This window comes from Aquarana catesbeiana, linkage group LG07 (genome assembly GCF_042186555.1).
Source record: "Aquarana catesbeiana isolate 2022-GZ linkage group LG07, ASM4218655v1, whole genome shotgun sequence".
NCBI lineage: Eukaryota > Metazoa > Chordata > Amphibia > Anura > Ranidae > Aquarana > Aquarana catesbeiana.
In genome coordinates, this window is record NC_133330.1 from 22581220 (window position 1) to 22597010 (window position 15791).

Genomic DNA, 15791 nt, shown 5'->3' on the forward strand with positions numbered 1-15791 from the left:
ATATATATATATATACACATACATACACACACATATACACACACATACACACATTTTACCCCAAGTTTTTTTTTTTACATGCATCCCGAATTTCTTTAAAGACTAATTCCAGACAATGATGAAATTGTTCCTCTATCCCAAGCTAATATAGAATATGCTGCTCGATTTCTTAGAGCATAGTATAAAGCAGAGTAATGCTTACCTCAATCCTCAGCCCCACTTATTCCCCCCCCCACCAATGCCCCCCCAAATTAGCTCCATCCTGAAGATGTGGCAGCTGGTCCTCCATTGTACATGAAGACACAGGAGAGTCTGCCCACATTTCAGCACTGGATAGCGGAAAAACGGTCCCTTGTGAACTACGATAAGTATAACGCTGAAGTACTCCCCTTCTTAACCAATGACTCCACCAAGCTACTAGTTCCACTCATCCAGTAAATACAATGCAAAACACTAACAACATACAAAGCCATCCACGAGTCTGCTCCGAGCTACATCATCATCAACCTTGTCTCAGAATATCACCCAAACTGTCCTCCTAATTCCTCCCAAGACCACCTGCTCTCCAGTTCCTTCATCACTTCCTCTGCAACTCCTTACCCCAATGTGCCCGGCTATCTCCTACTCTGTCTTTAGGTGATCCCTTGGTAATCTTCTCTGTCACTTAGTGACTCAGTGCATCCTCGTGTGCTCCCATGAGTCCATGTATACCCAAGAGCATCCTGTGTCACCTAGTGACTCCATACTGTGTCATCAAGTGACTCCAAGTGTTTTATAATGCACCACCATGACTACAAGTGTACCCAGATCATCTTCTCTGTAATATGGTGACTCCAAGTGGAACCCTGTGTGCTCCCATGACTCCATGTGTAGCCCAGAGCATCCTGTGTCATCTAGTGACTCCAAGTGTACTCCAGGGCATACTGTGTCGTCGAGTGACGCCAAGTGTTTCGTAATGCACCACCATGACTACAAGTGTACCCAGATCATCGCCTCTGTAATATGGTGACTCCAAGTGGAACCCTGTGTGCTCCCATGACTCCATGTGTAGCCCAGAGCATCCTGTGTCATCTAGTGACTCCAAGTGCACCCCTGTGCTGCCCTATGACACCAAGTGTGCCCCAGTCTGCCCTGTCATCTAGGTACAGATTTCCTCTCACTTCCTAAAACTTGGAATAAAATACAACTGTATGGTGTACAGTGTAATAATGGTAGTGCTGTAGCAATAGGGTTGATTTACTAAAAGTGGAGAGTGCAAAAAAGTCAGCTTCTAACTTCAGCTTGTTCAATTAAGCTTTTACAAAAAAAAAAAAAGAAAGCTAAATGGTTTCTATGCAGATCTGCACCAGTTTTGCACTCTCCGGTTTTAGTAAATCAACCCCAATGCATTTATAAATGAAGCCTGTTTGCAGGCTTCATTCATAAACACATTGGGGTTTGGCAGGCACACCTGGAACACAGAGCGGGTCCCGGGTCCTAGGAAGAGTAGGTCCCAAGTTCTAGGAAGAGCAGGTCCTGGGTCCTAGGAAGAGCGGGTCTCAGGTCCTAGGAAGAGCGGGTCTCAGGTCCTAGGAAGAGCAGGCTCTGAGTCCTAGGAAGAGCAGGTCTCAGGTCCTAGGAAGAGCGGGTCTCAGGTCCTAGGAAAAGCGGGTCTCAGGTCCTAGGAAGAGCGGGTCTCAGGTCCTAGGAAGAGTGGGCCTCAGGTCCTAGGAAGAGCAGGTCTCAGGTCCTAGGAAGAGCGGGTCTCAGGTCCTAGGAAGAGTGGGTCGCAGGTTCTAGGAAGAGCGGGCCCTGAGTCCTAGGAAGAGCAGGTCTCAGGTCCTAGGAAGACCGGGTCTCAGGTCCTAGGAAGAGCTGGTCTCAGGTCCTAGGAAGAGCAGGCCCCTAGTCCTAGGAGGAGCGGGTCTCGGGTCTTAGGAAGAGCGTGTCTCAGGTCCTAGGAAAAGCGGGTCCCGGGTCCTAGGAAGAGCAGGTCCCAGGTTCTAGGAAGAACGGGTCCCGGGTCCTAGGAACAGCAGGTCCTGGGTTCTAGGAAAAGCATGTCCTGGGTCATAGGAAGAGCGGGTCTCAGGTCCTAGGAAGAGCTGGTCTCAGGTCCTAGGAAGAGCAGGCCCCTAGTCCTAGGAGGAGCGGGTCTCGGGTCTTAGGAAGAGCGTGTCTCAGGTCCTAGGAAAAGCGGGTCCTGGGTCCTAGGAAGAGCAGGTCCCAGGTTCTAGGAAGAACGGGTCCCGGGTCCTAGGAACAGCAGGTCCCGGGTTCTAGGAAAAGCATGTCCTGGGTCATAGGAAGAGCGGGTCTCAGGTCCTAGGAAGAGTAGATGCAGCAGTGGGAATTGAGGGGTTCAGACTACTAAACAGAATGTCAAAAATGGCCATCAGAAAGCCACAAGGTCTTACAAACCAGCTTCCCTTTTATAAGACCAGCAAGGCAAATTAGATCATGAAAAAGAGAAGCTGAGTGGTTGTTAGAAGGCAATACAGACAGTAAATTTTTCGGGTCCCATCAAGCAACCACCTTGTCACAGTTTTTCATTATTTCTCAGCCGGCCCTGTTGTTTTCCCCATGAACAAAGCCAATCAGTTGACCAGAAACTGGACAGCATTGAGAAGCAAGGACCTGTTATTTATATCAATGACAAGCCTACAAGACAGCGGCTTCCATTCCGTGTAGGCGAGAGGTACACCTGAACTGTGCAACTTTATCGATAAACTATTTTTCACAGGGACAAGATACAGTGACAGCTGGAACTCACCCCGTGACGCATACTCTCATTAGCTCGGTCTGCGACTTCTGAGACAATGAGCAAGGCAGCTGTAATAAGAGAAATATATCATCGTTATCACTTCTGGCTGTGCAAGGGCTCTCCTTTCCCCCCGTGACACACAATCCGTTATCCAGGAACTCTTTTCATGGGGGACAGAAACACTGAGTAATATTTCACCTCAAACGGCAAATCTTCATAAAATTTATAAATATGCAAAAACCTGCAGTGATTGGTTAAAAATTAGCTTTAAAAAGCCCAACTTCAGCCAAATGTTATTATTGAGTATTGGATAGATTGGGGAGCAATTAGAGCCAATTTTGAGTTTTCTTTTGCTATCTGTATCCCCACTGGGGAGATTCCCCCTCCCTTCCTGTTTGATCCTGGACAGGAAGTGATGGGAAATTTCCCCAGCATTAAAATTGATAGACTGAATGTTAGTTGCATCTCGGAACCCAGAGCTCCATACCACTCATGACCCCATCACGCAGCCCATTGTACTTAAACAAACAATTCCAGATTTGAACCCTGAAGAAGTGGGAGCACCCTGAAACACGTTGCCTGTTTATATATTCAAAGTTACAAATCAAATTAGATGTTCATTACAGTTGGAAGTTTGACCTTTTCCAGAGCTCCATACCACTCATAACCCCATCACCCAGTCCATTTGCACTTAAACTAACAATTCCAGGTTTGAACCCTGAAGAAGTGGAAGCACTCTGAAACACGTTGCCTGTTTACATTTACAAAGTTACAATAAAGTTAGGTTTTCCTTACAGTTGGAGGTTTGAAGTATTCCAGAGCTCCATATCACTCATGACCTCATCACGCAGCCCATTGCACTTAAACAAACAATTCCAGATTTGAACCCTGAAGAAGTGGAAGCACCTTGAAATGCGTTGGCTGCTTATATATACAAAGTTACTAAAGTTATACAAAGTTACCAATAGAGTTGGGTTTTCTTACAGTCATCATCAATAGGTTTGCAAGAGCATTAAAATCTCAACCCTTCCTCCTACTAATATGTTTTTTTTTGCTGTCTGTGTCCCCATCAGGGAGATGTTTTCCTTACTTCCTGTTCTGTATAACACCCATCAAATAATCAGATTAAAAAGCCAGAATACTTTATTAATCCCAAAGTATTCTGAATCTGAGAATTTGATGGATGTTATACAGAACAGGAAGTGAGGGGAACATCTCCCTGATGGGGACACAGACAGAAATGAAGACATTTCCTACTGGAGTAGGGGGAAGGGTTGGGATTTTCATGCTGTGGCAAAACCCATTGAGAGGTAAGGAGCGCTATATTGAATAGCTTGAACCTCCAACTGCAAGAAAAACCTAACTTTATTTGTAACTTTGTATATATAAGCATCCAACGCATTTCAAGTTCCTTACTTTTATTCAGGGTTCAAATCTAGAATTGTTAGTTCAAGTGCAATGAGCTGGGTGATGGGGTCATGAGTGGTATGGAGCTCTGGAATAGCTTGAACTTTCAACTGCAAGAAAAACCTAACTTTTTTTGTACCATTGTATATATAAAGAGGCAACGCATTTCAGGGTGCTTCCACTTCTTCAGGGTTCAAATCTGGAATTGTTGGTTCATGTGCAATAGACTGGGTGATGGGGTCATGAGTGGTATGGAGCTCTGGAAAAGCTCAAACTTCCGACTGTAGGAAACATCTAACTTGATTTGTAACTTTGAATATATAAACAGGCAACGTGTTTCAAGGTGCTCCCACTTCTTCAAGGTTTGAATCTAGAATTGTTAGTTTAAGTGCAATGGGCTGCGTGATGAGGTCATGAGTGGTATGGAGCTCTGGAATACTTCAAACCTCCAACTGTAAGAAAAACCTAACTTTGTAAATATATACAGGCAACGTGTTTCAGGGTGCTTCCACTTCTTCAGGGTTCAAACCTGGAATTGTTAGTTTAAGTGCAATGAGCTACGTGATGAGGTCATGAGTTATATGGAGCTCTGGAATACTTCAAACCTCCAACTGTAAGAAAAACCTAACTTTTTATATATAAACAGGCAACGTGTTTCAGGGTGCTTCCACTTCTTCAGGGTTCAAACCTGGAATTGTTAGTTTAAGTGCAAATGGGCTGGGTGATGGGGTTATGAGTGGAATGGAGCTCTGGAAAAGCTCGAACTTCCACTTGTAATAAACACCTAACTTGATTTTTAACTTTGAATATATAAACAGGCAACGCGTTTCCGGGTGCTTCCACTTCTTCAGGGTGCAAATCTGGAATTGTTAGTTTAAGTGCAATGGGCTGAGAGATGGGGTCATGAATGGTATGGAGCTCTGGCTTCCAAGATTCAATCTATCAAGTTTAATGCTGGAGAGATTTAGACAGGAAGTGTTGAGAAATCTCCCAAAAGGAGACACGTGCAACAATTCGTAGCTTACAGAAGTTCTACCCTTTTCCCACCCCACCTACAAAAAAAAAAAATGGTCTGGACCTGGTTTAAATCTGATTAGCTGTTTTAAAGTAAACCTGCACCGAGAGAAACATGCAGCCTGCTTTTGGTTGACAACTTCTAAAATTACCAGGTGCTTGGCTGTCTCTGGTTGAAGTACTTACTGAGAAATTAAACTGAAACAAGCCAGCAGATCAAAAAGACTGAAGTCAGAATTCCTAACTTGTGTACTTGTTTCGGGTCAGCACATCAGATGGTACTAAAGCCAATGAATCGGCGTGACAGCCAGGCACCTGGTATTATCAGCAGGAGAGATCAGTACCATATTCTCTCGGGACACGTTTTCTTTACATTTTACTGATTCTATTCACAGATATCGCAGAAACCTTCAAAAACTGTCCTTATTATATTTACATTTTTTGCTTTGCTAGATTACATTTTATTCAATTTGTTTACATTTAAATCTTGTCAGGACAAATTCCATACGACGTATTGATATTCCACCCCAGCCAAAACAAATTCCATACTACAGGTTTTACCTTTCTGAGTCTGGAGAAACAAGTTTTGGAATGTGATGGTAGTAAAAAGACAGCTTTTTTTTACTTTACAGTATGGAGAAGGTGTATATATAACATCATGCTGTAAATTATTTTGTAAAATTAAATAAAGTTTTTTGCATTAAAACTAAAAATGAAGTACGAAACTATTTTTTTATTAAGGTTTTAATCATATTGTGGATAGGATCTTATGTTCTTTCAATATTTTTATCATTTTGGCATCTTCCATTATTAGTACCTATATGATTTAAATGATTTTTGTTATTGTTCTATTTTTGGGGTCTCTCCAGGGACAGGCACATATCTATGACCATTATTATTATTTCTAAACCCGATTCGTTTTCACACCCCTGCTGACAATACCCTGTGGAGGGGGTGTGGTCGGCCTCTGAGTGTTGTTGCCTGCCGGGGTTCGCAATCCCGGGAGCTGCGATGCGTGCTGGGAACCCTCCCCTTCCCCCCTGTGACGCGAGGTTTGGGGCGGTTATCCCACCACGCATCGACGCCACGCCCCCAGTGCCTTACGTGTGACGCCGTTCTTGGACGCCATCACGCTGACACTGTTGCGATCCACATCCCAGCGTCTATAAGAAGCGGCAGCTGCGGGGCGGTTTTGTTTTCCGCTCTGACGGCTGGCTCCCTTCTCTGTTTAGTCACCCACGTGGCGTTGGCGGGGACCTATTGGTGGCTTTCTGGGATACTTACTCTCCCTAGCTGGACACACATTCCCTGCAAAACATTTCCTACCGGTGGCCATTCAGATGTCATTTGGTGTTTGGGGCTTCACAGGTATTTTTATGGCTACTTTTTACCTTTACTATTGCGGCTACCCAAACCCTTCCCCCCTCCCCCTCCTTCCCCCCCCTTTTTTGGTATAGGTTTACGTATTGAATCTTTACCTCTTTTTACTACTCTTTTCTGGTATTGGTTATCACATTATTATCTACCTGTACATATCCACTCTCTCCTTTTCTTTTCTCCCTACATTTCAAAACTTCGTAACTTCTATACTCGTTGGTTCACATTGGTATCCACTTATATTCACTCAATGATAATTATTTAATTTCACCCTCGCCCTATTATATAGTCACATTCAGCATTTTTATTCATTTTTTTTTTTTTTTTTTTTTTTTTAGGTTATGAACATGCGGTCACAATTTTTTAAGCTCCTCACAAACACCAGTTGCCCTCTAGGTGCCGCCTCAGTTCCCGGGATTGTGTACATTTATCCCTGACAGGTTTACACCCTCGATGCCCTCCACCCACCCACATAGGTTCTCTGTAAGTAATTTAATATGGTCCAAAGCTACCACTGTTACTTTAAGATCTTATTACAAGAAAACTTTTTTTTGCCTATCCTGTGGTCAACCCTTGAACATCTCCCTATTTATATATATCTTTTATAGATAGCTACTTTGCATCTGCTCCTGAAGATTGGAAAGATCCATGAAACGCGTCGAGCTTTTAGATGCTATTCACATTTACAACCTCCCTATACCTCCACCTTATTATGCCGTTTGGATTTCACCAATTATCATTATGATACTGTGAAGACACACAACTATTAGCTTGAATCCAATTTTTACCTCACCATTGCGATCCACATCATACTGCTTTGTTGCTGGGTTACTTTGTTATTCTGGATTAGCTTTATGGAACGTGTACTTATATGTCTTACTATATGATTATGTGTATATGCAGGCTATTTTGTCACCAATATGGTCCACTCATCAGACATTACTGATATTATGATGCAGCCACATGCAAATAGTAGTCTGATGACTTTGTATTATGGTACCACTATGACTTTAATAGGCTGCCATACCATCATGCTGTTATATGACTTTTTAATACTATGTATTTGACTATCCAATAAAGCTTCCTTGATTTATTTTACTTGACTGTTTACTAACTTGTTACTATGCAGCACGATGTGGTCGCATACACGGTGCATTCATTGGATATCCTTTCTAGTACTATGTTGTGTTCCCTTCCCAGCTGCATGTCTCATTTAAAGTCCCAAAAAACCCCCCCTTTTTTCCTTTTATTGAAGTACGAAACGAGGTAAAACGTAAACACATATATATGTACATATAAAATAAATATATAATATACATATAAATATAGAATAAACATATTTAAAAAATTATAGAATATACATAAAAAATATAGAATATACATATAAAATAAATATAGAATATACATATAAATATAGAATAAACATATTAAAATAATTATAGAATATACATAAAAAATATAGAATATGCATATAAAATAAATATAGAAAATGATGTACAAGAGGAGGCATCCAACGTGCCAAAAATAGGTTTCCATTTATCAAGCTTGAAACTGGTGAGCAAAAAATGAAGCTAGGCTCATAAAATGTGTGCTGTATTTAATTACAGAAAAGAAAAAAAAAATGTTTGTAAAATGAATTTCTAACTTCAGCTAAACTGTTAGGTAGGCTTAGAACTAGATTAATTAAAAATGTAAAATGTACCCATTTCCAACAAAATGTTCTGGGCTTAATCATTCTTTGCAGCTGTTACCTTTTGTACCACCACCCCCTCCCTTTAGAATGTAAGCTCTACGAGCCGGGCCCTCCTGTACCTTTTGTATTGTACTGTGATGTAATTGTGTTGTCCCCCCTATACATTGTAAAGCGCTGCGTAAACTGTTGGCGCTATATAAATCTCGTATAATAATAATAATAATGCTGGCCATACACTATACGAAACATTCGGCCATGAGCGCAAACGATAGTGCCATCATGTAATGACCGATAAATCGTTCAGTGGACATAAATGAACGCATTTTTCGTTCATCTTTTTACATATACCTAGTGCAGACAGTTCGGACGGGAAACACAATAACCTTTCAATTTATCGTTCGTTCGGCAGAAAAATTTCCAAACTTGTCCTTTGTTTTTTTGGCTCAAAAACATCCCAACGATTATCGATTTTGTGGCCATTAACTGGCCAAAAAACAAACGAACTGTCTAAATGACCGAATTTTGGCCGATTTTTCGTACAGTGTATGGCCAGCATTACACAATTTATTTAACTGTATAAAACAGCATCTTGATAGTGCTAATTTCCTAGAACTTTTATTCCAGATGCCATTACTTCTCTGACCATTCTAAGACAAGGTTAATTTTTTGATGAATGTAGTTTTCATTGCCCTGAAATTTGGGGATTTTTAAAAAATTTTTTTAAATTTAATTTTGACAAAATAGATTGAAGTCAGTAATTCAATTCAAGGGTGCGCGGGGCTTTTAAATGTCTCCTAAGGGTTTATAAAACGCCTTTTCATCTATCTAAAACCTATTCTGGTACAAAAACACCTCCTTGTTAGTGTCATGATTCACCAAAAAAAAAAAAAAAAAATATATATATATATATATATATATATATATATATATATATATATATATATATAAATTGGCTAAACTGTCTAAATTGTTCCTAGTATGTATGAATGTGAGTTAGGGACCTTAGATTGTAATCTCCTTGAGGGTAGGGACTGATGTGAATGTACAATGTATATGTAAAGCACTGCGCAAATTGACGGCACTATATAAGTATCTGAAATAAATAAATAAAAATATAAAAATCTATATATATACACACACAAACAAACATATACTGTGTATCTATTTCACATTTCAAAATAAGCCTGCTACAAGTAAAAAAAATTATATATATATATATATATATATATATATATATATATATTTTTTTTTTTTTTTTTTTTCTTTTTTTTAAAGTGCTACCAAATTAAATTAAAAAAAAAAGAAAGAAATGATACCCACATTTAAGATTTATACATAATATATTTTTAAAAGAGAAATACCATTTTTATGTAGCAATCACATTTTGAAATTTCAAATAGATACACAGTATATGTCTGTGTATATATATATATATATATATATATATATATATATATATATATATATATATATATATATATATATATATATATATACACACATACACACATATACTGTGTATCTATTTCAAAATAAGATTGCTACAAAAAAATGATATTTCTCTTTTAAAAATATGTTATGGATGAATCAAAAATGTGGGTATCATTTCTTTCTTTTTTTTAAATTTAATTTGGTAACAAAAAAAACAAAAAAAAAAAAATATATATATATATATATATATATATATATATATATATATATATATATATATATATATATATATATATATATATATATATATATATATATATAATTTATTGATTTTTTTTTTTTTTTTGTACAGAATAATGGCATGACTAGAGAAGGGAATATTTCTTCATCCTAAATCCGCCCAGTCTGAATTTTTGTGCACAAGTGAGTTTGATGAATGGCGCAGTGGGAAATTTGCACATCTAAGCAGCAGATCGGAGCTGGGAATTCCTATAAGTGTGACTATGATGAATAGACTCTGAGCACTTCACTTGGACCAGATGATGCTGAGGGATTGATTAACTCCTTAGGGACCAGACTCATAGAGATGGGGGATCTATCTTGGCTCAGATCGCCTGTCCTTATAGCGTACGGTCACTCACCTTGTGTATCTTCGTATTCCGCCCAGTCTGGACAGAGATTGTTCAGATAATCTGCAGGAAGAGACAGAGAGACATTTTTTTTTTAGAAGCAGAACCTCAGCTAAAAACATGGTGGAGAACTGGAGATACACGAGGAGGGATGAGAGAATTTGAGTGTTTTAATTTTTCTAAAATTTTGGAAAATTAGGCGGCTTGGTGAAATTTCACCATTTTAAAATCAACAGGAAAATGAAAGTGCATGTAACGGCATAGGTTTAATTTTTAAATGTGGGTACAGTGAGGAAGGGTTAGACCCTCTTCCAATGTTTCACCGTGGTCTATGTCACCCTCTATCTGCCTTTGAGATAGTCAGAGGTGAAGGCAAACTTTCCAATGGGGACACATTTTCAGTTGACAACTGTCCCAAGATGGGAATTCCCCTTATTTTGGGGAGATTTCCTCTCATTTCCTGCTGTATTGCCAATGACAGGAAGTAAAGGGAAATCTGCCTAGTAGGCCACAGACAAACTAAAAAGGTTTTAACCCAACCCCATCCATCTAAAATGAATATATACATCCTATATATACATTTTAAATGTTTTTGGTTGTTTTTTTTTTAATGCAATGGGTTCCTGAGGGTTAAAGCTGCTTTTCCCTATCCTGAACCTCTCTTTGTGCCAAAGTACACAAAATCACAAAAAAAATTATAAAAAAAAAAAAAAGAAAAGGACATAAACTTACAGAAACACGTACACAAACCAAATCAAGTGACTTTAAACGAGGCATAAGATTAAATTGATTATATGTAATACATCAATTTCTTTAACGTTATATGAAAATCTCACCGATTAAAACAACAAGCTGGTTAATTAGGTTTTGATATACAGCAGCCTAAAACGCACATTGTGTTGACAGAATTGATCCATACATGTATTGCCAAATTACTAAAAAGTCGACGCATTTCGTAAATAACCTTTACTTCTTCAGGAGTAGATGAGTACATAAAATCACAACAAAATAATAAAAAAAAAAAAAAAAAGAAAGAAAAGAACACATATTTACAGAAACACATAGGGGCTGATTTACTAAAAGGAAAATAGACTGTGCATGAGAATTTTCCTCCAGAGCTTAGTAAATGAGGCGAAGCAAAGAACACCCAATCACAAGCAAGGAAAAAAAAAAGAACCCTTTAATTGCTTGCACATGATTGGATGCTGGAAGTCAGCAGAGCTTCCCCTCATTTACTAAGATCTGAAGAAAATGCCCTTGCAAAGGCATCAAATATTTTAATTGCTTACTTGCAGGGTTTTTCCATTCTAAAAATGATTTTTATTCACTTCCAATGTGCTTGTTAACTTGCTAAAATTTTTTGATTATTCAGGAAAGAATAAGTTCCAAACCACAGCTCCCCCCACCCCTCACACCTTTTCTTGCAGGTCATAGCCCTCTCCTCCTTTGGGAGTATCTAATTACCATCTGTGCTGGCCCAGCTCCTCCCCTTGCCTCCTTATATAAAGTCTCCAAACTTTCCAAACTTTCTACACAAAAGGTCAGTTTACTGTACTTCAAATTTTAGGCCAGTGGGAGTAGAAAATGTCCTGGAATTAGTGGCAGTGAACAACGGCCCATCATTGGTATTAAGAGGGGTAATAGTGCCCCGTTTCTTGTATCAATGGAAGGAATAATGCCTCATTGTTGGTATCAGTAGGAGGAATAGTGCCCCATCATTGATGTCAGTGGGAGGAATAGTGGCCCATCATTGGTATCAGTGGGAGGAATAGTGCCCCACCATTCATATCAGTGGAAGGAATAGTGCCCGATCCTTGGTATCAATGGAAGGAATAGTGCCCCATCATTGGTATCAATGGAAGGAATAGTGCCCCATCCTTGGTATCAGTGGGAGGAATAGCACCCCACCATTGGTATCAATGGAAGGAATAGTACCCCATCATTGGTATCAATGGAAGGAATAGTACCCCCTCATTGGTATCAATGGAAGGAATAGTACCCCATCATTGGTATCAATGGAAGGAATAGTACCCCCTCATTGGTATCAATGGAAGGAATAGTACCCCCTCATTGGTATCAATGGAAGGAATAGTACCCCATCATTGGTATCAATGGAAGGAATAGTACCCCCTCATTGGTATCAATGGAAGGAATAGTAACCCATCATTGGTATCAATGGAAGGAATAGTACCCCCTCAATGGTATCAATGGAAGGAATAGTGCCCCATCATTGGTATCAGTGGGAGGAATAGTGCCCCATCATTGGTATCAGTGGAGTGAATAGTGCTCCAACACTTGTATCAGTGGGAGGAATAGTGACCCATCATTGGTGTCAGTGGGAGGAATAGTGCCCCATCCTTGGTGTCAGTGGGAGGAATAGTGCCCCATCATTGGTATCAATGGAAGGAATAGTACCCCATCATTGGTATCAATGGAAGGAATAGTACCCCATCATTGAATCAGAGGAAGGAATAGTGCCCCATCATTGTATCAGAGGAAGGAAAAGTGTACCATCATTGGTGTCAGTGGCAGGAACTGTCAGCAACAGTGGGGGGAATAATGCCCCAAGTGCCAGATAAAAGCAAGCAGAGGGCTGCATCCCGCCACCAGGGCACAGTTTGTAGACCTCGGCTATAGAGTATTACTTGAGTGACAGCTCTGAGTCTGATGGGGCTGCTGACATCACATCCAAGATGGCGGCACCCAGCAGCAGTTTCAGGACTTTTGGATGTCTACATCGGGGAGCCTATTACAGGTATATAACATGCATAAAATATGTTAAATAAACCTAGACTCTTATGGGTATACACGTGTTGGAATGAGTGGTGTGGTGACAGGGTCTCTTTAGGTATTACAGTTTATGTTTAATCTTTTTTGTCCAGGTAAACGGCTGAATTAATACAAGAAAACACAAAGAATATTTATGCACCTGGAGGAATCCTCTTCACACAGTAATAATAATAATACATCGACATACATTTTATTAAAAATAAGATGAAGAGTCCGGTGTGACGGGTCTGCCTCATCGCGGCCTCTGACGGATTGTGCCGAGCGGAACAATATCACCGCGCTCAATCGTCAGAGGACCGTCTGGAAGAACACAACTGCGCAAAGATGATTTCCAACGCGGCTTTAAATATGTGGCTGTCACAGACACACGCATCCCAAGAGAACGCCCTGCATTGTCCATTCCTTTTTATATCAAAAGACCCGTCTAATGCCAATGTACAATTTATGTTCCTAGCTCTTTTGCCGAAAAAGTTTTGAAGGAAGAGAGCACCAGAAAGCTCGATCCAGGCCCAAGTAATCAAAAAAAGCCAACATGTTTCGGGGGCTCAACCCCACCTTCATCAGTGCTTGTGCTGGTGGTGGGTTCATATCTAATGATATTGATATTATGAGATCGGGGTCACCAGGTCTGCCGAATCAGATCTCACATCATCCGTTTTACAAATTTGATCCCACTGCCAACACACAAGTCTTGATGAAGGGGGAGCTTTGAGTACTTGAAATATTTTGGTCTTTTTTTGGATGATCCCTCTGAAAGAAACATCTTGATTGCTCTATTTTAGTCCACCCACATGACAGGTCATTCTGGCCTAGGTCAGAATGGTTGGGGGGGGGGTCTGCCTGAAAAAAAAAAAAAAAAAAAAAAAACAGAAATAGCCCCCCCCCGCCAAAAAATAAAATATGTAAATGTGAAGGGGGTGGAACCATGGCCCCTAAGTCAATTTAAAGAGAAGTTTCCGATGCTACATCTGTCCCCCTCGCTGCTTCTGCATTGAGAACTGAGCGATCAAACACCGCTGATCGCTCAGTTCTCCCCCTCCACTCATGCATGCTCGCTCCTGAGCCGGCTCTGTGCGTCCATTGATAACTGCGGCTCGGCCCTGCCCCCAACTCCTTCCTCACTCACTGTGATTGACAGCAGTGGGAGCCAGTGGACGATTGGTTGAGGCAGCCCGACCCCAATGTGTGCGCTTCCACTCCTCAGAGGATCTGTGAATGGGCTCCTGATTATCCTAAGAGGCTGCGGGAGCATCACAGGTCATTCTGGCCTAGGTCAGAATGATGGGCGGATCTGCCTGAAAAAAAAAACAGAAATGGCCCCCCCGCCAAAAAAAAACTGTAATTGCGAAGAGGGTGGAGCCATGGCCCCCAAGTCAATTTAAAGAGAATTTTTCGATGCTACATCTGTCCCCCTCGCTACTTCTGCATTGAGAACTGAGTGATCAAACACCGCTGATCGCTCAGTTCTCCCCCTCCACTCATGCATGCTCGCTCCTGAGCCGGCTCTGTGTGTCCATTGATAACTGCGGCTCGGCCCTGCCCCCAACTCCTTCCTCACTGGCTGTGATTGACAGCAGTGGGAGCCAGTGGCCGATTGGCTCAGGCAGCCCGACCCCAATGTGTGCGCTTCCACTCCTCGGCTGATCTGTGAAGGGGCTCCCGAGCTATGTGATGAGATTATCTCAAGAGGCTGCGGGAGCATGACACATCAAACACTGCTGATCAATTAGTTCTCCCCCTCCTGAGCAAAAAGCCGTGACTATCAGTGGAGGGGCTGGTTTAAGCTCTCTGCGCATCACTGAGAGGCTGAGCCAGGTGTCGGCCCAGGCATCTGGGTGGATCCCGACCATATGGTTGGGATCTTTTTAGAGCCTGGACTGGCTGAGTGATGTTAGCCGACAGTGGATTTTAGCCCGCTGACGGCTGAAAATGGGTCACAGGAGTGCAGAACGAACTACACTCCTGTGACCCATAGATGAAGTAGAGCCAAAAAAGCTTTAGCCATACTGCTCCATTCTACTTTAGTTGTATAAAATGATTGTTTTCCAAATAAATATTTAATTCAGGTCTTCTTCAGGATGTTGTTTTTGCAAAGTACCGTATTAGCCGGCATATAAGACGACTGGCGTATAAGAAGACCGGGGTATAAGATGAACCCCCTAATTTTCCATCCTTTTCCATTTTTTACCTATATTCACCATATAGGACGACCCTTCCGAAGCTTCATATTTCCTTCTTGTTTGCTGGAGCTGGAGCCATACCACGCTAAGCCAATCACAGCAAGCGATGTATTCTATTAATGAATACAAAGCCTGCTCAGATTGGCAGAGGCTGTAACTGACTCTCTGACTCTCAAAGCCTGTACTGTATGTAGCCTGCTCGGATTGGCAGAAGTTGTTACTCCAATCCAAGCAAGCTCTGTATTCATTAATATAATACATCGCTCGCCAGGATTAGCTCGCCAGGATAGCCGAAGCTACAAACAGTATTACTGCAAATCCACCATCCGGCAGGCTGACATCCAGCGGGCGGCTTTTTGTACTGGACGTAAAAGACGACCCTTGCTTTTTGGACGTCTTTTTTTTCAGTGTAAAAGGTCATTTTATACGCTGGGAAAATACGGTATGCTGGGCTTTTCCAATAAGAAAGCCCAGCACTACACCTCGAGTTGTTGACTGCAGATAGAAAGTAAATTCTCTGCTAGCAG

General features: G+C 41.0%; 1 protein-coding gene across 2 annotated transcripts in view; it reads right to left on the bottom strand.

Annotated features, from left to right (window-relative positions):
* The window catches only part of FGD5 (FYVE, RhoGEF and PH domain containing 5), a 188933-nt gene that overhangs the window by 65921 nt on the left and 107221 nt on the right, over positions 1–15791 (bottom strand). For both annotated transcript variants that reach the window (XM_073591768.1, XM_073591767.1), the window contains exons 9-10: positions 10307–10357; positions 2753–2811 (exon numbers count right to left, since the gene is read on the bottom strand). In XM_073591768.1, coding sequence (XP_073447869.1) covers positions 2753–2811; positions 10307–10357 — 110 coding nt within the window. The remainder of the gene's footprint in view (positions 1–2752; positions 2812–10306; positions 10358–15791) is intronic.